Consider the following 24,739-nt stretch of genomic DNA (forward strand, 5'->3'; position numbering starts at 1 on the left):
AAGTCCTCATCTGCTTTCCATACGCTGGGTGTGAGCATGGAAGAGCCCTGTTAACAGATTTAGAACAGATTTTACCAAGATGGGAAATGCCCTGTTTCAGGTAGCATTTCCTTTGACATTCCATTGTTCTTTTGAGTTGTAAAAATATTTTATCCAACTTTCCAGTCTACTTAAAACCTCATTAATCTCTCATAGCATAAGAGTCCCTGTAGCTTTAGCCCTAACAAAATATTAAAATCTGAGAACAAGCTTGAACATAGCTCAGCGGCAAGGCACATATGTTAAATGCACCCAGCACCAACCTCCTCAAACAAGAGCCTCCAACCTCATGAAACCAGAGGGACACAGAAGTGGGACTAAGTCATGCAAGTGTTAATATGCATAGACTCTTGCATTCTTCCAATTTCACTGCTCCGGAGGAGAGAGTCGTGGGACTCAGCCTGCCAGTGGCACATGGTGCACACACCAGTGGTCCAGACTTCTTTTGTGAGGGGCAAGTGGGATTTCGTTTCTTCTAGAACTTAATTATCCCCATTAGGCCTGGGCTCTGCCTCCTGCCCCCGGGTGGGCAGGAGCCCTTTTTTACCAGAAAGAGCCCACCCAGCTCAGGCCTTCCCAGGAGGCTGAGCCTGTCCCCTGAAGCTTTTCTCCCTCCACAGCCCCCATAATTCCAGGAACTGGGGTGAGTAACTGCCGTTTGCAATGTGAGCTTTTTTTCTATAGTACAGTCCCCCTGTTTTTTCTTCATTTTTGCTATAAACAGTGTGTGTGTGTGTGTGTGTGTGTGTGTGTGTGTGTGAGAGCGCGCGCATGCGCGCACCCCCCCCCCCCCCCCACGTGTATGTACCACCTGGACTTGAAGGAATGTAGTCTCACAGTTGTTACAGAACAGGAGGATGAAATAAGGAAAAGCTGGAATTTCTGTCCAAGAACCCATGGGTGATGAACCAAGAGCTCCCAAAGCAGGCCGGAAAGCAATTCTGAGGCCATGGGGCACAGAAAGTCAGCTTCCTGTAAACATGCTTTGTGTGAGTTGGGAAGGCCAAGGCCACACAATACTCTTCTTGCTAATTTGTCCAAACTATTTTGTGTTTTGTGAATATTTCATAGTACAGCTGGTTTACAATAAAATGTCATTGCTGCGCCCTGGCCTCAAACTCTCCTCAGTGGCAAAGATTGCCAGTATCATGTATGTTCCTTGGGAAAGGGTTTTTCTTTGACTTTAGAACAAAACAAAACAACAAACCATAGTATACTCAATGAATTGGATCGTTTCACAGAGAAACCCTGCCTTGAAACGCCCACGCCCAAAAAAGAATTTATCATAGAGATTTCTTCATATAATACAATACAGACGTGTAACACATATGTTACATATGTATGTGCACACATTAATACATATACTATATAAAAGAATTTAATGTTTTTTGCAGCCTTAAATGTAATATTTTATAGTATAAATAAATTATGATTTCTTTAGCCAAGCCTCAATTTCTGGATAATTAAGTGATTTTGTTTCAGTCTGTTACACATGGCAACTAATTATTGTACATTAATCCTTCATCCTACAAGTTGGATGAACTCCCCTCCCCTCCCCCAGACAGGGTTTCTCTGTGTAGCTCTGGATGTCTTGGAACTCACTTTGTAGACCAGGCTGGCCTCAAACTCACCGAGATCAGCTTTCCTCTGACTCCTGAGTGCTGGGATTAAAGGTGTGCACCACTACTGCCCAGCTATACAAGTTTATCTTTGAACTAAATTTAACATTATTATTTAATATTGGAGACTCAATTGCCAGAGGCAGACATGAATATTAACACTAACAAATGTATACTTTCTTACGGGACCTAAGAGCTTTTCTCACATCCTTGCCAACACAATAACTCATAAAACTTTGAACTTAAATTTTGGCCAAAGACTTTAAGAACTCCTCTTTACTTTTAATACTTTTAATTCCCTTAAACAAAAGCAACAACAATACACTTGGGGCTTTCAGTCTGCGGTACCTTACTTCATTTGCATGGAAAAGTAGTTCATTTGCATGTAAAAGTAGCCTGGACTGTTTCTTTTTACAATTGTTTTCTTGTTGGGTGAAGCTGGAGATCTGGGAGAATTTGAAACAATCTAGAGGAAAAAAAAATGACCTAACTGCAAAAGAAACTCACAGTGCTTATTAGCTTCTTGAGCATCAAAAATTCAGGCTTTTTTTTTTTTTATTAGCACAAAGGAAGGTTTTTCTTTTATTTGTTGACAGCGAACGCTGATAATCCCTGTGGCCAGCAGAGGGCAGCACATCCCCACAGAGTGTCTGAGAGAAGGGACCGGCTGATTCAACCGCTTCAGTAGGGACTTAGCTTCAGTAGAATGCTAAGCCACTTTGCCACTTCCCCTGTCTGGCGAGAGTGAGGGACAAAGCTTACATAAAGGACCAAGACAAAATGAAGAATCGAATGCCAGCTAAGTGCAGGGCAGCACAGAATTAAGAAAGAGTATTGTGAGCACAAACATCATTGACTAGAAGGGAATTTTAATTAAATTCCAGGCACTGTTTGTATAATGAAGCACAGAAGGCATGCTTTATTGCATTAACACCTTATTTATTTCACATCCATTTTGCTAGAAACTGACAAACATCAAATAATTTAGCTCTGTATTTAATCTTGGCTTTCTCTAAAAATAAGACTTACTGTTTAAATCAAAATGCAAATTAACCTTTCTTAATATTAGTCTGTTTATCCGATATTGAGTGCTCGGTGTAGAAGATACAGTTTGTGTGTGTGTGTGTGTGTGTGTCAAGACGTAGTCTCTGCACCCTTGGCCCCACTCCCCACTCCCAGGCCCTGGAATTGAATCTCGGGCCTTGCTGCATGCACGGCTAATGGTCTCTGCTGAGCTCTATCCCCAGTCCTTTTATTCCTACTTTGAGACAGGGTCTTGGTAGGTTTCCAGGCTAGCATTGTGCTCACAATCCTCCTGCCGTAGCCCCTCCTCTCTTCTTCTCTCTCTCTTTTTCTTGGCAATAGCAGGAACTGAACCGAGGGCCTTGTACATTCTGGGTGAGTTGTACCACTGAGCTATATATACCATCTACCCAGGTCCCTGTTCTTTGCAGCAAAGCAGAAGTAATTTGGAACTTTGTAACTTGGGTGGTGGCATCATAACTGACTCGGTGGCTGTGACCAGGTTTCTTAACATCTCTGTGCCCCAGAGTAAAAATGACACCCATGCCATTTGTGCTGCTGACCTCACCGATACACAAATAAAATGCCACATGAGGGCTGGCCAGACGGCTTGGTGGGGGAAGGTGCTTACCACGGAGCCCAGTGACTCGAGTTTGAATCCTAAAAGTTGCATAGTAGAAAGAGAACTGACTTCTGCACGTCCTCCTCTGTCCTTCACCTGTGCGCTGTGGCACATAGAGCCCCTCCTCCTCAACACCAAATAAACAGAACACGGAGGGAAAAAGAAAAGAAACACCACGTACAAAGATACTTGGGAGGGGGGGTGAGGAGATCGAAGGATTTCAAAAGCCACAGAATAATGCCCACGGCAGCAGCAGAGGCAGCTTGATGCATTCTTGGGCGAGCAAGCACCCTGCTAAATGTCAGAATTCGTTCAGTTAGGGCTGTGTCCCCTGTACATAGGTGCAGTCACAGGTGCAGTCCCCGGAGGTGCTGGAAAGCAGACAGGCTCCTGGGAACTGGTGGAGCAGGATTTAAATCCGGGCTGGACTCTCCTGAGCGCGGCAATCAGTCTAGCTGGTCAGCATTCCTTTCGGTGGTGTGCACTGCAGGAAGTGTGTCTTACCCGTGCAATTTTACCCAGAATGTCAGGCTACAGAGCTGTAGTCCCCGGCATTCCGGAGGCTGAGGCAGAAGGATTTAGAGTTTGAGGTCAGCCAGAGCTACACGGTGACTGTCAAACAGCAACAAGAAAGTAGGTCAGAGACAATTTCAGGAAAACTGATCTTAGTTCTGACTTTTTCACACACGTATCAATACAAAAACTAATGAGTTTCAAAATCACTCCATGCAGTATTTTCTCTATGAAATGTAAATTGGACATGTGCAGTGGTGTGAGCTATCCTTGGCTAAGAGGAAAAGCAAACTGTGGCAGACTGGAAAAGCAGGAAGAACAGACTCACAAACAAGAAGCTCAAAGCCGAGCTCTACTTCTGGCTTTAAGAGCAGTAGGTCAGGAGGGGCGCGAAGCATGTTCCCTTTAGGGCTATGCTTCTGGGCCCAATGAAGTTCCACGAGAGCTTCTGGGGAGATGAGCAAGGGGCCCGCTGGGAATTCTGCAAGTCCTCCGCTGTGGAGAAGGTGGGTTCAGGTGGAGGTCCCCTACACTTCACCGATTGTGGGCGCTGCCTCAGCTCCTTGTTCTTTTGAATCACGGAGATAGAAGGAAGATAAACACTTTGGTTTCCTGCTAGCTGCAGGCAGGGAGCAAACACCAAGAGAGAGCGAGCACTTACTCTCAGACACAGTACTCTTTTGTTGTTTGTTTTATGAGTCAGGGGTCTTACTATGTAGCCCAGGTCGCCTGGAACTTGTAGACCAGGCTGGTCTTGCAGCGAGTGATCTTCCTGCCACCGCCTTCTGAGAGCTCCAATTCCAGGCATGGGCGTCCACACCTGGCGCACAATAATTGCTTAATAATCCATCAATTATAGTACATTTTACCAAGGAAGACGCTGCCTTCCGCCCCAAGTACCAATGTCTCACAGCATTTGAGCCCCGAAAGCCCGGCTCCAGAAGCTGTATTGTTAACCACGGCCCCAGCACACTTCCTTAAGTTAATACCAGGAATGAGTAGCATATAGTAAGTAGTTCCACAGGCCTGTCCTCGGGAATCTCTGAAGACAGGGCGCTTGGGATTAGGAGCTATTGAGTCAGTCGTCCTGGGAGAGGAGTGTTGGGACTCTGCACAGAACAGCATTTCTCTACAGTGTGGTAACTGTTAAACAGGAAAGTCCACTGGAGCTAGACAAAAATTCCTGTGTTCCCAAGCACATCTACACGTGGAAAGTTACTGAGAGGATGTGGCTGGCCGGTGAGGCTCAGGCTAAAGCAGTCACAAACCAACGACTATGGATTCCATTGTTTAGTTTGCTCCCATAAAACCAACCTTGTTTTCTACGAGGCTGTTCTGCAAAAATTGAAATTTAAACAAATTTCCATCGTTGCTAGGTTTGGTCTGTTTTGTTTTAAGGTCTGTAAAACACGTGGGCTAAACTTCAAATCGAAAGGTCTAAGTCCTGTGATTAAAAATTAAAAAATCTACCATTAAATTACTTTTAAAATTTGCTTTAAAGTTTTCACAACAGAAGGGCTGAAAGATTCCATTAAAATGTGCAGACAGATGACTAATTTTTTTCCCCACCGACTTATATTATTAAATGGCAACTATGGAAAAGAACTGGCTTGATCCTGAAAGCGTTCGCTCTTTAAACGAATCATGAGCAAGTGCTGTCCCACAGAGCCACAAAAAGCGCGTCCCCAGGAATCCCGAGTTCTGGTGGGACCCGCGGCCGCGGCAGTTGGGGGAGGGGTGTCCTCAGGGTGGGAAGTCTCGTTGAGTCCTGGTCCCTAAGCCCAGACAGGCTGGAGAGCATTGGGACCGACTCCCAGTCCCTCATGGTGTCCCGCCCCGTGGCCGTGCGCAACCGGCTGCTCCCCAGGTCGGGGTGGATGCCGCCGGGGTAGCCGGGGTGCGCTCCGTTGGATACAGGACTAGAGGAGCTCAAAACACAAAGCCAGCAGCTGCAGGGGCAGCCACCCAGCGGAGCATACTTACGGCTGGGGCTAGGGGTCCCTGTGATCCCTGCCGTGCAGCCGCCCAGGGCCAGCGCGAGGCGGCGCCGGGTCTCCCTCGCTAACCCCGCGCGCCGCAGCCAAGGGTCCTGCCAATCCTGCCCAGTTCCTCCCTTGCCACCGACCCTTGAGAAAACCCAGCCCGGAGCTCCGCGTAGCCCGCGCAGCGCCCGCGGCTCGGACTTTTCGTGTTGGGGGGTAAGATGGCAGGGTCCGGGAAACAAAGGAAACTTGGGCCGGGCGGCGTGTGTGGCTCGCGTGCTCGCCCCGGGTCCCGTGTGGGAGTCGCCTGCGCCTGTGCACGCAGCCCGCCTCGGGGAACCCTAGCCCAGCCAGAACGCGCGGCTCCCGCCCACCTGCCGCGCTGGCCGCCCCGGGACATCCCAAGTGGTTCCGGGCTGGGTGCAGGCGGCGGGGGAGGGGGCGCGAGAGCTGCGCGCGGGGGGTGGGGGTGGCGGGGCGGGGAGGCGGCCGGGGAGGAGGAGAGCTCGGGTGGGCGGGCGCCGCACGTCACGGCTATTGTGGCTGTCCCGGTATATAAGGTCCCGCCGGCCCGCCGCGCTCCCCACCTTGCCTGCGCCCGCGCGAGTCCAGCAGACCTCCACGCAGCGAGTATCCACAGAGTCCCGCCGCGCGCCGACGGAGCGGACATGGGCAGAGCGATGGTGGCTAGACTGGGACTGGGGTTGCTGCTTCTGGCACTGCTCCTACCCACGCAGGTGAGGCCCTGCGCTTGGTGTGGCACTAGGGCCGCGCCCTGGGGGTGTGTGCGTGTGTAGGAGGGATGAAGTCCCTATCTCCGGCCACGCACTGGGGTAGGGAGAGAATTTTGTGTGACTGACTTGAGGAATCCACGATGTGGACTCTCTCTCGAGAGCGCCCCTTCCCCTCCCACTGAGGGTCTTCGTGCTCCCAGCGAACCACACAAAGAGAGGAGAGAGGGGACGGTCCCCCTCGGGGAGCGTGGCACACGCCCATCCTCCATCGTCCAAACTGGTTTGTGGATTGCCCAAGAAGCCCTGGCTGAGGTTCTACCTCCCACCCTAATCCTCCGACCTGAAGCTTAGCTAGGGACCTCCCAATGCTACAAACTCCCACGGTGCGACCCCACACCTCCATCCCTGACTACCTTGGGCTCCAACTCCGTCTAGATCCGCTAGCTCTAGGGAGGCGGAGCGGTAGGACTTTAGTGTTCGGAGTCTCCGTCAGGCTTTGTCCCAGCCACCCCCGCTTTTTCTTTAGATCTGTCCCGGGTACAGATCTCACCCCCAACACCGAGGGTGGCGCTGCTCTGGCTGCGTTGGCGAGAGGTTGAAGGCGCCGCGCCCAGAATAAGACCTGAGCCTAGGAGATCAGGGAGGGACTCGGAGAAGCAGCCGATGGCTTTCCATCGCCTTTGATTCGCTCAGGAGTGTCTCTTCGAGCTTCGTCCCCTGAAAAGTTGGGTGCTCCGGATCGTTGGTCCCTAGACAAATAGGCTCCGGGCTTACCTGGGAGATCACCTGGGAGAGCAGCCCAAGAGCTTGGAGCGCGCTTCATTTTCCCCACCGTGGGCAGGGTAACTGTACCCCATTGTCTTCTTGTGGGTTGGGTGTGCCCGGGAGCCTTCCTCAGCCCCCCAACCCGCCACCCATGGAGGAGGGGCTCGGCCTCAAGGAACCCGCTGGTTTCACTCACCCAGATTTCCTTCTCCCCAGTCCCCCATCCCTATCGAAATGTTACGGAGGTTTTGATTAAGCAAATCAAGGCAGCTTGATGGAGGAAACTGTTTAATGCCAATTTAATAATTAAGATTTAAAAATTGTTAATAGTGTTGGAGAGGACCCCTAGACTTTCAGATTGGTGCACTAGGTTTTTTTCTTTTCTTTTCCTTTCTTTTTTTTCTTCTTTTTTTGTCACCTGCTGTACTAAAAGCTCTTTATATAAATAAAGAACAGTTATTTTCCGGTGCCCCAGACAGGCTCCGTGTTTTTTTTTTTTTTTAAACAATTCAGCATATTAATGTTCTTTTCGTGGGAATGCTAGTTCCTGATAGGACGGGCTCTGTCTTACACACAGTAGGCGCCCAGTAAGTATAATTGACTGGACCAGGATTTTGTTGTGAGCAGTCTACTTTGGATACAATTTGTACGTTTCTTTAGTCAATATTTGCTTAATGGCCTTACGCGTGTAGAACAAAAGGCGCTAGTGCTGATTTAGAAGGGTTTATCTTTGGATCAAGGGGCTGCCGACTGTACGGGTGGCTCGACTCGTTACTTGGTGCCACGTCGTCCTCCCTGTTGCCTGTAATCGGAAGCTCTTGCAAGCCCTGGCAAACCCTTTCAGTGAGGGCTGAAAACTCGGATCAGCCTTTGTTCCATGACAAAGGAGAGTATCACGTGCCTCGCTGGACTGTGCATTTCGTGGCTCGCAAAAGCAGCGGTGGCTATGCCACTAGGATGCTGGGACACAAGAGGAAGCCTTGGTTCCTGGCTACAGCGCTGAGCTAGTGTCCAGGCAGCGAGACAGTGAGAGATTTAACTTCAAACCCTGCCTTTTGTGAAGGTAGGGTGCTTTAACTGAAGTCCTTCTGCCTGAGAGCAAGGACTCTTCAGTATCTCTGAAATTTAGATGAGAGTAATCATTGTTTTTATTAACCTCCAGTGCTTGTGATCAAATCCAAGAGCCTGCAGATGCTAGAAAGTGTTCTACCAATGCTATCCATCCCTAGGTGGTTAGCTTCCATTTTTCAGTTTAAGATAAATATTGTGGCCAGTTTTGGGCAGGGTTATAATTTCAAGATTTCAAAAGAGCGGATAGGATACCCCGTGTGCTTTTAAGTTTTAAATGTTAAGGTATTTCCTTGAGGTAATGGTTGCCAGGCTGTGTGAAACCAGAAAGACTCAGCACACCAGGATAGACCATGACCCAACAAACTAGGACCGCAGACCTCAATCATCTCAGGAGTGTGTGCACACCCCCCAGATCCCCCATACTACACACAAGTTTTTTCTTTGTTTTTGTTCTTGTTTTTGAGACAAGTCCTATTGAATAACCCCTAATTGGCCTGGAATTTGATCTTTAGACCAGGCAGGTCTTGAATTTAGAGAGACCCACCTGCCTCTGCCTCCTTCTAAGTGCCAGGATTCAAAGTGTGTGTCACAACTCTTGGCCACACACAAGCTTTGTTTTCTTGAGACAGAGTCTACCTGTAAAATCTAGGCTGGCCTTAAGTTCTAGATCTCTGTTTCAAATTCTCTGGTGCTAGGGTTACAGATTTAAGCTACAACCTGGCCCAACTTTAAAATGTCCCCTTGTCTAGGGAAACAGGAAACCTTGCTGCAATGCTAGCAAATCCATATAATACCAGAAACCAGACTAATCAGATCTTTTATTACATTATGCAGAGTTAGAAGCAGTCCTGACCCTGGCGCTTATGTAGTCTGGAGATCTCTTTGTTTTTTGAGATAGGGTCTCATGTAGCCAAGGCTGGCCTTGAACTCCTGACCCTTTGCCTCTGCCTCCCGAATGCTAAGATGGGGCCTCACCACACCTGGCTTGAAGAACTTTTATTTTTATTTATATTCTCTGGTATCTATAGAGGTGGTTTTAAAATCTGGATAGGTAGGACCAAGTGAACTCAAAATTTCGTGGCTAGGAGGACAATGGGGAAGAACAAACTTTTTTTTTGAGACAGGTTTCTCTGTAGCTTTGGAGCCTGTCCTGGAACTAGCTCTTGTAGACCAGGCTGGCCTCGAACCTACAGAGATCCATCTGCCTCTGTCACCTGAATGCTGAGATTAAAGGATTAAAGGCATGTGTCACCACTGCCCAGCTGGGAAGAGCAAATTTAGGGGGACTCAGGGACTGGAGGTGTAGATCAGGGGTGGAGCTATCCCTCAAATCCTGTACTTGATTTCTTCTCCGGCAGCAACAATGACTATTATCTGCTTAAATGTTATTACAGAGTGTAAATGGAACTAGCTATGAATGATTCTGAAAAGTTCATCTGTGATCTTTTTTTTTTTTTAATGTATTTTAGATTTACTGCAACCAAACATCTGTTGCACCGTTTTCAAGTAACCAGAATATCTCTACTGCCCCAAACCCAACTAATGCCACCACCAGAGCAGGTGGCAGTGCCCTGCAGTCAACAGCCGGTCTCCTCGCTGTCTCACTTTCTCTTCTACATCTCTACTGTTAGAGACTCAGGCCAAGGAACGTCTCTACTTCCCCGTCTTCTAGACCCACCCCAGATGATAACCACAAGTCCAGTGTGACCCGGAAGAAACAGGTCCACATCAAATTTGCTACTACCACACCTCAACAGAAAACACTGAGAATTCATGTGAAGGGTATGACAGTTGGTGAATGCCAATATTGACTCTGTTGGAGTTTTATGATCACGACGAAGATAACAGCCAGAGCTGACATGATTTCCTTGAATGTGGCTTAAGAAATGTGGACACTTAAAACTCTTAACTTGAAATCAACGTAGGTTTTATGTAGAGATAATGATGGGATGTGGGACGGAGATTCAGTTTTCATTGGCTCATTCAACCTCTAAGGCCATAACACGGTTAGGTGACCTTAAGAAGCTTCTCTGATGCTATTTATGTATATGTTGGAAGGAACTACCAGGTGTTACTTTAAATCCTCATTGTATTGTTTCCTTACTACTAATTTAATATGCTAAGCTCTAGGTAAAGTTCTCCATTGTTGAGCTGTTCTCTTTGGAATTGAACATTTTCCCCACTCCAGTGACTTTAGGTTTGACATTAAATTTGACCTTTATTAGTAATTGACATGTGCCAGGCAACAACGGATTGGAATCCACCCCCAAATCCGGCCATCATTAAATACATCTTATTTCAAAAGTCAAATGGTAGGCATTTCCATCATCTTTTCTTCACAAAGTGTGCCAGATTCCCTTATGTAAACTGGTTCCAGAGAGCAGAATTATGTTGACCTCAGCCAATTTCAAAATGCTCCTTTTTTGTTTCTGCATATGTTGAGGGGTTTTCATAACTTAAATTGTGGTCTGTTAGGAAGGCAAAATTATGAATCTTGAAATTCTAAAGGCAAATATACAAAGGAGCCAAAACCATAAACCTAGCATTTGGGGCGTGAAGCCTGGAAGCTAACTTGCATTGAATTCACAAAGTCTTTTATACAATTTCTGTAAATACTTTTTTTTAAAGCAGAGAAACAAAACAATGGATCAGAATAGCCACATTTGGGATACTTTGGTTATCAGTTCATATTTTTAGATAGTTTGACATTGGTCCTGTGCCTGAAAGGGAGCTTGGCTTTACCATGAGTTTTTCCAATGCCTTGACACACACATCCCTTCTGAAACACAGACATTCCTTGAAAAAAATCTTTCGTTCGCATGGTCACACACTGATGCTTACACATTCTGGGATCTAATATGGCCACAGTAGTCTTGATAACCAGTCATTTTCTCCACCTTTAGAAACTTGCCTGGGAGCAAGGAGATCTCACAGACCCAAAGCTACTGTGTGTGTGAATGAACACTCCTTCTCGCCTCGTACCTGAATGCTGTACATCTATTTGATTGTATATTGTGTTTGTGTATTTATGCTTTGATTCATAGTAACTTCTCATGTTATGGAATTGATTTGCATTGAACACAAACTGTAAATAAAGTGAAGAAATGGCTGAAAGGGTAGTCTGTTGATTTTTTTTTTTTTTTTTTTTTTTTTTTTTTTTTTTTTTTTTGGTTCTCTTTTGTTTTTTGAGACAGGGTTTCTCTGTGTAGCCCTGACTGTCCTGGAACTTGCTTTGTAAACCAAGCTAGCCTTGAACTCACAGAGATCCTCCTGCCTCTCTGCCTACCAAGTGCTGGGATTGGAGGTGTGCACCACCACTGCCTGGCTGTGTCTGTTGAAATTTTAAGTGTTTCTTGTACAATAAGCATAAGTGATCATGGCTGTTCAATAAGCCATTGAGGCTTCATCTTAACTGAAATATTCTGTTTGAAAGGCCAGCTAACAGCAGGTTGGGCCACAGAATTTCATCCACCTTCTTTGTCTCCCGAGTGCAGGGCTCCAAGTTGACATCTGTAAGCCTTTCATGAGGCACACCTCCTTACTCAACAGTCGTTTGAGTGCCAGCTTTGTGTCAAGGTACCCATGACCTATGAACTCGGATGCCTTTGAGAGGAGGAAGTCTATGTGATGACAGCAAGATACATGTTGTCACTCTGAGGACAGCATCAGCAGGGCTGGGCTCAGGGACTGTGGGCCGAGAAACCGTGATGGCCTTGAACATTGGGTTTGATGTCTGAATGACAGGAGGTTGTGGGGGAACATCTAGTGGGTTGAAGATGAAGTCTTTATCATCCCATCCCATGGGATGAAGTCAGGACGACTTTCCCCATCTGCCTGGGGTCTGCACATCCCTCTGGTTTTCTAAGCTGCCTGCTCCCTCCTGCTTCTTCCACACACCAAATGCACTCCTATACCCCTAACATTTTTTTTTTTTTTACTGTGGTTCTGGGACCATGCAGAAGGGGTAGGCTGGAAACTGCTGTCCTTAGGTGGACTTCCATGAGCAACATTAGGCTTAGATGATCTAGAACACGTTTCAGTTTTAACTACAGGTTACTCCATGCAATACGGAGCATAGTAGGCTAGTGTTGGAGTAACTGACTAGGTTAAGGTTGGAGTAACTGTGGCCTATTTTTTTAAGACATCCCGACAGCAGTTTCCCTTCCCTCTCCTCCACTTCCCAGTGTCTGCCCGCCCTTCCATCCATCCCTCCATTTCCCTTTAGAAAAGAGCAGGCCTCCCGGGAATATCAGTTCATCACAAGATACGATAAGACTAGGTACAGACCCTTCTATTGGGGCTGGATGTAGCAACCCAGCATGAGGAAAAGGGTCCCAAGCACAGGTAAAAAGAGTCAGAAAGCCCCCCTCCCAGTGTTAGTTCACACACACACACACACACACACACACACACACACATCATCATCAGTCATCTCACAGATCACTGAAGTATGCTTTGTCTCCAGATGAAGAATAGCCGTAGTGCCTCACCTAGAAGTATTTTGCTCACAAACAGAAACATCCCAGAGGAAGATACACAGTCTTGGTTGTGTTAATTCTCACCCTACTTTGGTTTTAGCATTTTCTTTTGTTTTGGAGACTGCCTCATTTTATATGTAACTTAAGCTGGTCTCAAACTTAGGGTGACCTTGCCTCAGTCTCCTGAGCCCTAGAAAGGTAGTCAGGTGCCATCACACACATTTCCTTTGTTGTTCTTGTTTGCAACAGGGTCTTACTATGTGACTTGGGCTGGTCTTTCACTCTTTAACAATATAACCTGGGCTGGCCTTGAACTCATTTGCCTCTGCTTCCTGAGTGCTAGAGTTCCAGATGTGTGTCACCATGCCTGGCTTGTGTTCATCCTCAGGGTCCTGTAACTCACAATGCCAGCCATCACTACAAATTATTAATAAACCTTAAGTCAACTGAAGATACAAGGGAGGAGTTAAACTGGGGTCCACTTGGCTGTGTCTAGTATTTATAGCTGCCTTCTTCCTTCCCACGCCAATATCTCCTTTCTGTCAGTATGCATTTCATCTAATTGTGGTTCTTAGACTGGCAGAGTGACCCATGCTGTCACTTGAAGTTTGTCGTAGGTTTCTGCTGATTTTAATCCCAGGACAAAGTAGCACTAAGGGAGAAGCCCTAAGATCAGCCCTCCCTCCCTTTTTCTTCTCTCTCCCCTTCCCCTTTCTTCCCTTCCTTCACTTCCCAGGCTAGCAGGAACTCAGGGCCTCTGCTTCCCCGGGTGGTAGATTAAAGGTGCAGGCAACCACGCTTGGTTTAGGGTGTGTTTTCCAAGCTCATTTTCCCTTAACTTCTGTTGTAGAGTAGCAACCTAATTCCTCCTTGGTGAGCAGGATCAATGATGATTAGATTAAGTCCTTTATTCGTACTTTGATACAGTCCCTAAGTGACTGGTGGCTATCTCAACTTCTAGTTTAATGGGATCATTGTCTCCTGGTGGAAACTTCCTCCTCCTCCTCCTCCTCCTCCTCCTCCTCCTCCTCCTCCTCCTCCTCCTCCTCCTCTTCTGTTTATTGTCACTTTCATAGTTGGGAACGGAACCTAGGGTCTCACAGATGCTGAGAAAATGCTGGGTCACTGAGCTATGCCCCTCATTTTGTTGGAATTACTCTCTTTAAAGATCAAGACCTCTAGATGAGCAGAGCTTAGGTCTTAGATGGAAGTAAGAATTTCAGGAATGAATCACTAGGAGTAATAGTGGTGCCTACTCCATTTTCAGTTTGATTCACGGTTCCGTGAGCTGTTGGAGAAACGGCATCATATCCAAGCATGGATAGTTAAGTCCCTGGAGGATGCAACCCCAGTCCTGAAAGCTCTAGCCTTTTGCTGGCATGGTAACAAATTTTCAAAGGAATTTTTTTTCTCTGTCAGGCCAGCTGCTTCAGGGTTATAGGGAATATGATAAAATCAATGAATTCTTGACCATGAGCCCACTGCCACACATCCACGGCAGTGAAGTGAGCTCTTTGGTCAGAAGCAGTGCCGTGGACAAGGATGGATGAGAGTTTGGTCAGAGCATTGCCTGAAGGCATCCCACATCCGGAAGAAGTCTGTGTATTCAACTACGAACAAGATGCCGTTGCCCATTCTGTGATGGAAGTGGCCAGACTTATTTAAACTTCCTCAGGTGATGGGCTGAGTAGCCTGCAGGACACTGTCCATTAGGGATTGAGTGTTGGCTTTTGCTACAGCAGAGTGGGCACCCAGCTATGGCTCTGGCCAGTGTATACATACAAGACCATGTTTCTGAGCTCCTGACACTTTGGCTACTTTGGTTATGAGCTTATCAGTCAACACCAGGGATGGTATAAGAAGCTGTCTGGGCTACACAAATGGGCCACCCTGCTTTCTTGGTTGTTTACATATTTCTGAGGCCACCTTTCGATGAGCATTCACACGGGACAAAAACATCATCACATTTTTCTCGTATCTCTAGCTCTTTCTCAGAACTTTTTGTCACTATTTTTCCTACTCATGTCCCTTCCAAGTCTATCCATTCCAGTATTGGCCACAGCCCATGAATCAGGAAGGCTTGATAGTCTGGTCATCACTCTTTCCCAAACCAAAATGAACAATAGGTCCTTTACCTGTAATTCTGTAGGGGGTGGTGGGGGGACAGTTCAATCACCAGTGACCAACAGGAATGTCTTAGAGACATTTGTAAAACTGTCTCTGTCCATGTTTGAGTAACGCCAGCATATTGCACAGAGCCAGGTCCAAGTCCTCTGTCTTGGTCATCTGATCGTGAGGCTGTTGGTGCAGGCTGGGAAAGAGGAGGGGATACAGCTGGAGGAGGGGCCATGGACGTGTCTTGGCTCTTTCTTCACATAATTTATTTGTGCCTCCAGGGCCGTCTGTGTACAGCTTGACAGCTGAAGGCTGCTACAGCCCACTGCTGACCTCACTACCTAGAGGGTTAGACAACTGTGTGGCTAATCTTCCATTGTCAACTCTACTAGATTGGAAATCATCACGGACACATACTTCTGGGTGTGCCTATGAGAATGTTTCTTGAAAGGTTTAGCTGAGGAGGGAAGATTTCCTTTGATTCGGGTAATACTAGCCCATGGGGCTGGATCTCGGACTGCTCGTACAGCTAGCAGAGGAGCGGCATTTGTCTTTCTTGGCTTCCTTACTGTGGACACAAAGTAACTAGTCACCTCAAGCTCTGGATGGCAAGTCTTCCCGGCCGTGGTAGACGGGACTCTCAAACTGTCAGGCAAAATGTACCCTTGCTTAAGTTGCTTGTGTCATATATTTTGTCAGAGAAGTAAACAAAATAACGAAGACAGGAAGTTGATACCGAGAGCAGGGCGATGTTGCCGAGGTTAGCCTGACCATGTGGTCACAGGTCTTCAGAGCTGGTTTGCAGAATAAGGAAGACGTTGGAACTAGAAAAGCCCTAGAATGCTATAGACAGCCCTTTGTGGGCTCTTCTGGGGAGAGTTTGGAAAGCCAGAATGCTAAAGGAAACCCTGGCAGTCCCAGCTCACGTTCTGCCTGCGTTCTGAGAACATGAGGGAGACAGAACTGAAAAATAATTTGCTTAGTGCAGGATCTCAGGTCAGGATAGCATTCAGTGTGTCTATGTGTTTCTGTTCACTATTGTTACAGCAGTGAGATAGGGAAACCAATGGGACAGGAAGGCAGGAAAATGTGCTGTTTGGCTAAGAAAGCTGCTTAGGGCTGTAGACAAGGCAGGTTTGCAGATAGCTGTAATGGTTAAAGAGATTAGCGCTTTGAAAAAGAAGCCTGGTACTGTGTACTGACTGGGATGACAGGGCGAGAGCCCACTCACCGAAAGAAAGCTGCAATAATATAAGAAAATGCAAATTCATCCGAAAGGGAAGAGACTGAATTATGAATGGAGCGAAAGGGGTTCCCGGATCAAAAATAACCACCAGGGAAGTGCTTCCCTAGGGTCACTACACAGAAGTCACTGTAGCTTGCTTTAAGGGGTTCGGTGCTACATCTCAAGCTGGCAACAGAACCGGGCAGTGCGTCTTACGCAGGCGTGAGAGATGCAGGAGTAAAGGAATCTTGGGTCAAGGTTTCAGGAAGCAACTGAAGGGAAGCAATGTGTGGCAGTGTCAGATTTCCTACTAGCAGGCCCAGAGAGGTCCCTGCTATATTGGAGACCCCAGGATGTTGGAGATATCAAGGCCATGAGATGTCCATCTAGGAAAGCTGTAGGTACTGAACGGAGCTGCCTGAGGTTGGGTGGGTGGGAGGGTGGCGCTGTATGAGTGTTGCAGATAACAGCTAGGTCACTGAAACCCTCTGGAGCCTAGATGATTCTATAATGAGTCCCTTACATTGGACATGGAATTACAGGATTTAGTGTTTCCCGAGATATTTTGGGTTTGTGTGTCTGAGTTTTTCTTGCTAAGCTCCCACTCTCTCTTTGGAATGGGAGTGTTCACTCCATGCCATTGTATATTGTGAGGATGGACCTTGTGGGTTTTTTAAAAACTTTTTTTAAAACATTTTTCTAGGGGCTACAGTTAAGAGATTTCTGTCTTGTGTTTCAGAAGAGACATTGGGATAGTGGTGGGAATGCTAAAGACTGTGGTACTGTTTGAGAAGGGCTGAATGCATTCTGACTTACGAGACAAAAATGAGAGTCCTAGGGACAGGTGTGGGATGCTGTGAGCGACACATAGAACCACGCCTGAGTGTCAAGAAGAAAAGCGGTGTGCGATTATTGTGGGCTGTACACCACACCAGGAACCTCCCTTCCTTGAGTTGATTTTGACAGGTGTTTCGAATGTAAGAGCTGACACCAGCTCATAACATCATGTGTGCCTCTCAGTGTGCATAGTGGCCCTTGATTAAGAATGCAGGCCCTGCTAAGACATAGTAACAAATCAGCAGCTGTTCCTAAAAGGAAGGAAGGCAGGAAGAAAGGAAGGAAGGAAGGAAGGGAGGGAGGGAGGGAAGGAGGGATGGAGGGAGGGATGGATGGAGGGAGGGACGGAGGAAGGGAGGCAGAATTTTGCCAGGTCCATCATCCTAGCTACTTGGCAAGTTGAGGCTGGAGAGTTCAAATTCTGTCTGTATAGAGAGTGAGTTCGAAGCCAGCATGGGTAACTTAAGTGAGACTCTGTCTCAAAATCAAAAGTGCAGAAGAGTCTAAAGATATAGCCGAGGGGTCGAGCAGCTGCTCAGCATGTGCTAGGACTTAGGTTGCATTCCTAGGACCACAAACGTCTTTATCTGTGCAGGGCAGTAGGTTTTGCTTTGAAATCTGAACACTGACCATCAGAGCAAGCTTTGACCCAAAACACGTTATCAAAAAGGAACTTAAATTGGAAGTGTCTCTTAATTTTAGTATATAGGTTTTGCAGAGTTAGAGATCAAAGCCAGGGCCACGTAGATGACAGAAAACATACAACACTGAACTGTATCTTCAGTAGGAGTAAGAATTAAGATCAGGGGCTAAGAAATGACTGAGCAGTTAAGGGCTCTTGCTGCTGATCTGGCTGTGGAGGAGCACACCTTTAATCCCTGCAATTGGGAGGCAGAGATAGGCGGATCTCTATGAGTTCGAGGCCAGCCTGGTCTACAGAGCGAGCTCCAGAATAGTCAGGGCTGTTATATAGAGAAACCCTGTCTCAAAAAACAAAAACAAAAATTACCCCCCCCCCCAAAAGAGCTCTTACGGCTCTTTCAGATGACTAGATTCCCAGCATTCCCAGTTCATAATCACTCATAATTCCAATTCCAGGGGATCCAGTGTCCTCTTCTGGCCTCCACAGACAGCCCACCATGAGTATGCATGTGTGGACACACACTCTTTTATAAAAGTAATGATCAATAGTTGAAGAACTAATTTCTGAAAGCTGTTTTAAACTACCCTGGGCTGTTCTTGTTCACGGCTACAGTTTATGTAGTCACACTTAAGATCTAGTCACGTAACCTGCAGCTAAGCCGAGTAATGAATGACCATTGCATGAGTGTTTCTTTGATCAAGTTTACTTGGAGATAAAATCAGACTACAAAGGCAAAACGAGAGTTGAGACAATGTGTCATGAAGATGCAAAAGATGCAGTTACAATTAAACACATGCTAACTCACACCTAGGTCCACCTCGGTCCTGAAAACGCAGCCTAAACCATTTTGGTGGCTGAAAAATGTGTGTGTGTCATTTTTTTTTTTTTAGACCTCATTTGGGGTTGGGTTATTCTAATTCTGGAACGATGATCAAAAGTCCCCATCCCGGGGTGCCTCTCAGTGTTTCTTTAGGTGACAACTCAATTCTCAAATCAGCGCATTTCTAAGAAACTTGAGGAAGTTTCCATATTTATGACTTCTGAAGAGAAATATCTCCAAGAGCCAGAAGGGTCGGAAGCGGTTTAACTGTCATGCCTCTTGGCAATTGGCAGAGAGGAAGGTTTAGGAAACTGCACACATGCAGAACTCATTACCTCCTCTCCACAGACCTCGCTTTTCCAGTCAGGCGGCCACCTGCCAAGTCTCTCTCATTATAGACCAGAGCTGCCTTTCTCCTGTGGCTCAGTCTTCAAGCTGTCACATTTAAGTCAGAGGCATCTAGGCATTTTCTCACTCTCTCTGTCCCCATTCACTGCCCTTAGCTGGCACGATAGTTGGGAGCAGCGTGTCTGCCTCATCCTCCTCCTTGGAGCTATCCTTTCCATTTCCTCCAGTTTAAAACCACAGCTGCCCTTTGCCTATAAGAGCTGAAAAATGGAGATTGCCACTTCTCGTACTTGAGGCGCTTTCCAACCTGACCCCGGTCCTAAGTTCCAGCCCCCTTTTTAGCTACATTGGACCATCCACCGTCCTTCAGTACCTTCATATTGCACCTGTGTTACTCTTGAGTTTCTTTCTGGTGTGTGTGTGTGTGTGTGTGTGTGTGTGTGTGTGTGCGCGCGCGTGCGCAAATGCATGTGAGGCATGTGTGTGTGTGCTTGTGGAGGCTGGGGTACAACCTTAGGCACTATTCACCTGGAGCTGCCAAGTAGGTTAATCTGGGCTGGCCAATATTCCCTAGAGATTCACCTCTGTACACCTTCCTGGCATGGGGAATACAAACATGATGGGTTATGAACCATTGTAATCAGGTTTTGTTGCTTTTTTTTAATCACTTTTTTTTCTTTTTGAGACAGGGCTTCTCTGTGTAACAGCCCTGGCTGTCCTGAAACTCACTTTGTAGACCAGGTTGGCCTTAAACTCACAGAGTTTTGCCTGCCTCTGCCTCCTGAGTGCTGGGATGAAAGGCGTGCGCCACCACTGCCCTGCTTAAAAATTTTTAAAATGTGCAAATTCAGGTCCTACTGCCTGGACCACCTCACTTCTCAGCGCACCCCAATTTTTCTGAGAGAGGTTTTCACCGTCCCTAAGCTGTCCTGGAACTCAGCTCTGAGTCCACATTGGCCTTGAGCTCAGACCTTAGACACCACGTCTGGCTGCATTTCTGTGATATTTTAATCCATGCATTTAGTGTAGCCAAGGCAAGGATGGTAGAGACGAGACAGGCCTCCTCGGTTGCCTCGTGGCTTGTTGTATGCTACCAAATACTAAAGGATAGTATAGCCAAAGGGCACCGAGTTTCTGTTACCCTGGAGTCTTGTATGCCAGATGACTTGGTAGTAATGTGACCTGTTTCCTAAGGTGGGCAGAGAACTGAGCAAGTTAGTCCGCAGGGTCTCGGTACAGACTCTAGCCCATTGTAAGGGCTGGATAAACACTGGCGGCGTTATTTCCTGTTAGGGCAGAAGAAAGTTTTGACTTTTCTGTCAACATCCCTGCTCCCTGGAAGAATGTGTCTTATTCATTTCTGAGTTCCTGGTCTGTGACGGAGGGTAGGTGAGCGATGAATCCGAACACTGTAGATGACAGAAATACTTTCTAACGAGGGTGTGGCGGAGGAGGAAGGGCAGACCTCTGCTAGCCTACTCGGTCTGAAGAGAAGTTGGGACTGTTTCGTAATGGCTGGTCTCTCAGCACCTCTTCCTTTGAATTAGAGAGGAGCCTCTTCTTCTTTTTCGATTTTTATTGTTTTTTATTGAGCTATACATTTTCCTCCGCTCCCCCTTTCTTCCCTTTTTCCCTTCTGCCCTCTCTGAGACCCCCATGCTCCCAATTTACTCAGGAGATCGTCTTTTTCTCCTTTCTATGTAGATCTATGTATGTCTCTCTTAGGGTTCTCTTTGATGTCTAGGTTCTCTGTGGTTGTGGACTATACATAGGCTATTCTTTCTTTGTATTAATGTCTAAAAGCCATTTATGAGTGAGTACATAATATATTTGTCTTTCTGGGTCTGGGTTACCTCACTCAATATGTTTTTTTTTGATCCATCCATTTGCCTGCAAATTTCAAGATATCATTAATTTTTACCTCTGAGTAGTATTCCATTGCATAAATGGACCACATTTTCTCTATCCATTTTTTTGGTTTAGGGGCATCTAGGTTGTTTCCAAGTTCTGGCTATTATGAGTAATGCTGCTATGAACATAGTTGTGCACATATCCTTATGGTACGATTGAGCATCCTTTGGGTATATACCCCAAAGTGGAATTGATGGGTCTTGAGGTAGATTGTTTCCTAATTTTTCTGAGAAATCACCATACCGATTTCCAAAGTGGCTGCACAAGTTTGCACTCCCACCAGCAATGGGACTGTTCCCCTTACTCCGCACGAGAGGAACCTCTTCTATCTAGAGCAGTGTGTTCAATGTCAGCACATAGCAGGACCACTTGAGAAACTTTTTAAAACATGCCTACTTCTCTCTGCCCAGGAGACTGTGATAAACTGGTTTGGGTGGAGCTCAGGCCTTGGGAGCTTCAAGGAACTAGCTATTCTTACGACGAAAGCACAGCTAAGTTGAGACACGCAGCTTCCGGACTGGGTGTGTGCAACTCTGCCGACAGACCAAGTGCTGACAGGGTCAGATCTTTGTGCCCAGCAAAGTGCTTCTCACCAGGGGTTGCATAGATGTAAGCAGGGTGGCCGCCTTCTCCTAGCCCATCATTTGACTTCCGCCCAATGGGCACCCTGGTGACTTGGCTCCGTTCTGTGTGCAGGAATGTCTTCCCCAAAGGCATGGAGATCCATGGAGGGCTATGCTGTCTGGAATTGGTGACTAAATAAAACCCAAGAGCATTCTTTAACTGAAAGATGAGCAGGAGGGGACCTCTGCCTGGGAAACATGGTCCTACCCCAGTAGGGCTTGTTTGGGGGCTGTGTGGGTTTTGCAGAGTCATCCACGTTCAGTGCTGGAGACATCCTATTCAGCAGATCCTGATCGCAGTACCGCATTGCTCAACTTGGTGCACGGCCCATGAAAGCAGCTCTGAGCTTCTGGGCGATTGCGCTTGACCAGGTACTTCCAGTTTCTAAATACAAGATTCCATTCTTCTTAGAAATTCCATGGATCAGAATGGTGTTTCCTTTCTCTGAGCTTTCCTGAACTCACAAAAGAATTGGGGTTAGAGCTCCAAAGTTGAGCCCACAAAAATCGATATAAGCTCAGTTGTATTGATCTTGGGGGGCACCATCATATTTACTTGGTGGCATGTTTCACATCGTCCTCTGTTTAGAGAGGACTAGAGAAACATTTCTTCTTCTGATGAGTTAGCACACTTGACTGTCTAAGCAGTAGCGGCTGTCCTCTTAAACACAGTAAAACGACGGTAGATTGGTAGAGCTTACGAAAGAGAGCCAGTGTCTCAACGCTTGTTGAGACACGGGTGTAAATGCAACCAGGAAGCAAGGCCTCCCTGTAGAGTCTCGCAGCTACTACCGTGTTTGTCAGTATGTATTTGGTTTTGTATCTACTTACTACAGGCTATCTATCCCTTATCTGAAAACCTTTGGGGTTGTGTTGTATATTTTGGAATATTTGAATACACTTAGATATCTTGGTGATTGAACCAGTGTCTACACATGAAATTGTTTTTCATACATACATTTTACGTACAGCCTGAAGATAATTTTATTTCTTTATTTGCATTTATTACTTTATTGATACAGGATCTAGCCAAGACTGGCCTTGAGTGTTTGATCCATTTGCCTCCACTCTCGGAATGCTGGGGTTATAGATGTGTGCTATCACATCTGGCTGAGGGTAATTCAGTGAAGTGTTTTCAGTGTACCTGTGCTTTGACTGACATGTGTCGCATGAGATCAGCCAAGGAAGTTTCCGTCTGTGCCACGGCATTACATCAGTGCTCAGAAAGCTTGGGGTTTTGAAGCACTTTAGATTTGGGATTTTTGGATTGGGGATACTCGATTTACGATGGCTTATTTTCTTATTTATTTTTGTCTCATTTTTAAAAACTGAAGCACTGAGTCACTGCGATCCCAGCTTCAGCTCTCACGGGCTAGGTGAGGCCTTGGCTGGCACAGCCTCACGGTCAGATGTCTCCTAGCTGCCTTCTTCCTCAAGGGTGCTGCTGACAGGACATTCAAGCGACCTCCCTGCACTATTTCCAATAAATAAGCCAGACCAGGATGGTAATGTCGATTGGTCGGTTTCTGTTTTGAGTCTAGGCTGGAGAGTGCACAGGAGATAGCAGGGTGAGAGAAAAGAACAAGGTGAGGGTGCAGAGCTCAGCAAGGGCTGGACTGTGCCGGACCAGGTGTTCACAGTGAAAACAGCGGCCTGCGAAGAAGCAGAGGGCAAGCCTAATTGGGTGACTCAGTTTATGTAGGTAGAGCCGTGCTTTAGTAAAGGCATCAGAGACGACATCAACAGGGAGCCGGCAATGACTGAAGCTCACAGGAGTAAGAAGTTATAGCTGCAGAAAGGTGGAGACCTGACTTCTGAAGGCAGACGCAGCCTTCAGTAGAGGACTGTGTGCAAGTGGAGGAGATGCGTGCACACACACACACATATACACACATACACACATACGCACACACACATATACACACATACACATATACGCACACACACGCACATACATACACACATACACACACATACACATACACACACACACAGAACAAAACACCACCATCAAAATAACCTGAACTAATTAAGGAGAGGAGATGGAGAGACAGCTCAGTGGTAAAGGATACTGGCTGCTCTTTCCAGAGGATCCCGGTTCAGTTCCCAGTATCTACATGGCAGCTCACAGCCATCTGTAACTCTGGCTCCAGGATATCTGATACCTTTTTTTTTTTTTTAAAAAAAGATTTTATTTTCATTTTGAAGTTTGTGTGTATGTGTGCTTGTGTTTGTGTTCTTGTACATTTCTGTGTTCATGTTTCTGTGGGTATCCACAGAGGCAAGAAGAGGGTGTCAGAGCTGAAGTTAGAGGGCATTAGAGCTGAAGTTACAAGTGGTTGAGAGCTGATCCATGTGGGTGCTACGACTCAGGTCCTCTATAAGAGCAGTATTCATTCCTAACTGCCAAGATATCTATCCAGCCTCCCCCCAAACAGATCTTCACTGGATTTTCAACCCCCAGATCTGTGAAAAAATACATTTCTTCTGTATAAACCCTGTGGTATTTTTTATGGCAAATCTAGACAACTAAAACAAATGGGAAATTATAGAAGGGATAGTGTTGGGTGACATGATCATAGAAGGGTTGGTGTTGGTGACATGATCATAGAAGGGTTGGTTGGTGTTGGTGACATGATCATAGAAGGATTGGTGTTGGTGACATGATCATAGAAGGGTTGGTGTTGGTGACATGATCATAGAAGGGTTGGTTGGTGTTGGTGACATGATCATAGAAGGGTTGATATTGGTGACATGATCATAGAAGGGTTGGTGTTGGTGACATGATCATAGAAGGGTTGGTGTTGGTGACATGATCATAGAAGGGTTGGTGTTGGTGACATGATCATAGAAGGGTTGGTGTTGGTGACATGATCATAGAAGGGTTGGTGTTGGTGACATGATCATAGAAGGGTTGGTGTTGGTGACATGATCATAGAAGGGTTGGTGTTGGTGACATGATCATAGAAGGGTTGGTGTTGGTGACATGATCATAGAAGGGTTGGTGTTGGTGACATGATCATAGAAGGGTTGGTGTTGGTGACATGATCATAGAAGGGTTGGTTGGTGTTGGTGACATGATCATAGAAGGGTTGGTGTTGGTGACATGATCATAGAAGGGTTGGTGTTGGTGACATGATCATAGAAGGGTTGGTGTTGGTGACATGATCATAGAAGGGTTGGTTGATATTGGTGACATGATTATAGAAGGGTTGGTGTTGGTGACATGATCATAGAAGGGTTGGTGTTGGTGACATGATCATAGAAGGGTTGGTTGGTGTTGGTGACATGATCATAGAAGGGTTGGTGTTGGTGACATGATCATAGAAGGGTTGGTGTTGGTGACATGATCATAGAAGGGAAGGGTTGGT

At 46.5% G+C, this 24,739-nt stretch overlaps 1 protein-coding gene across 1 annotated transcript; it reads left to right on the forward strand.

Annotated features, from left to right (window-relative positions):
* Positions 1–6,400: 6,400 nt before the first annotated feature.
* Cd24 (CD24 molecule) lies at positions 6,401–11,482 on the forward strand. Its single transcript, XM_038339842.1, has 2 exons — positions 6,401–6,535; positions 9,838–11,482. The coding sequence occupies exons 1-2, from the start codon at positions 6,467–6,469 to the stop codon at positions 9,997–9,999; spliced, it is 231 nt and encodes a 76-aa protein (XP_038195770.1). The 5' UTR covers positions 6,401–6,466; the 3' UTR covers positions 10,000–11,482.
* Positions 11,483–24,739: the final 13,257 nt, after the last annotated feature.

This window comes from Arvicola amphibius, chromosome 8 (assembly GCF_903992535.2).
Source record: "Arvicola amphibius chromosome 8, mArvAmp1.2, whole genome shotgun sequence".
NCBI lineage: Eukaryota > Metazoa > Chordata > Mammalia > Rodentia > Cricetidae > Arvicola > Arvicola amphibius.

What these genes read in the sequence shown, in the direction of transcription:
- Cd24 (XM_038339842.1), top strand. Translation starts at nt 6,467, where the DNA reads ATGGGCAGAGCGATGGTGGCTAGACTGGGACTGGGGTTGCTGCTTCTG. An exon ending in CACTGCTCCTACCCACGCAG is followed by an intron (nt 6,536 to 9,837) that starts GTGAGGCCCTGC and finishes AATGTATTTTAG; the next exon opens with ATTTACTGCAACCAAACATC.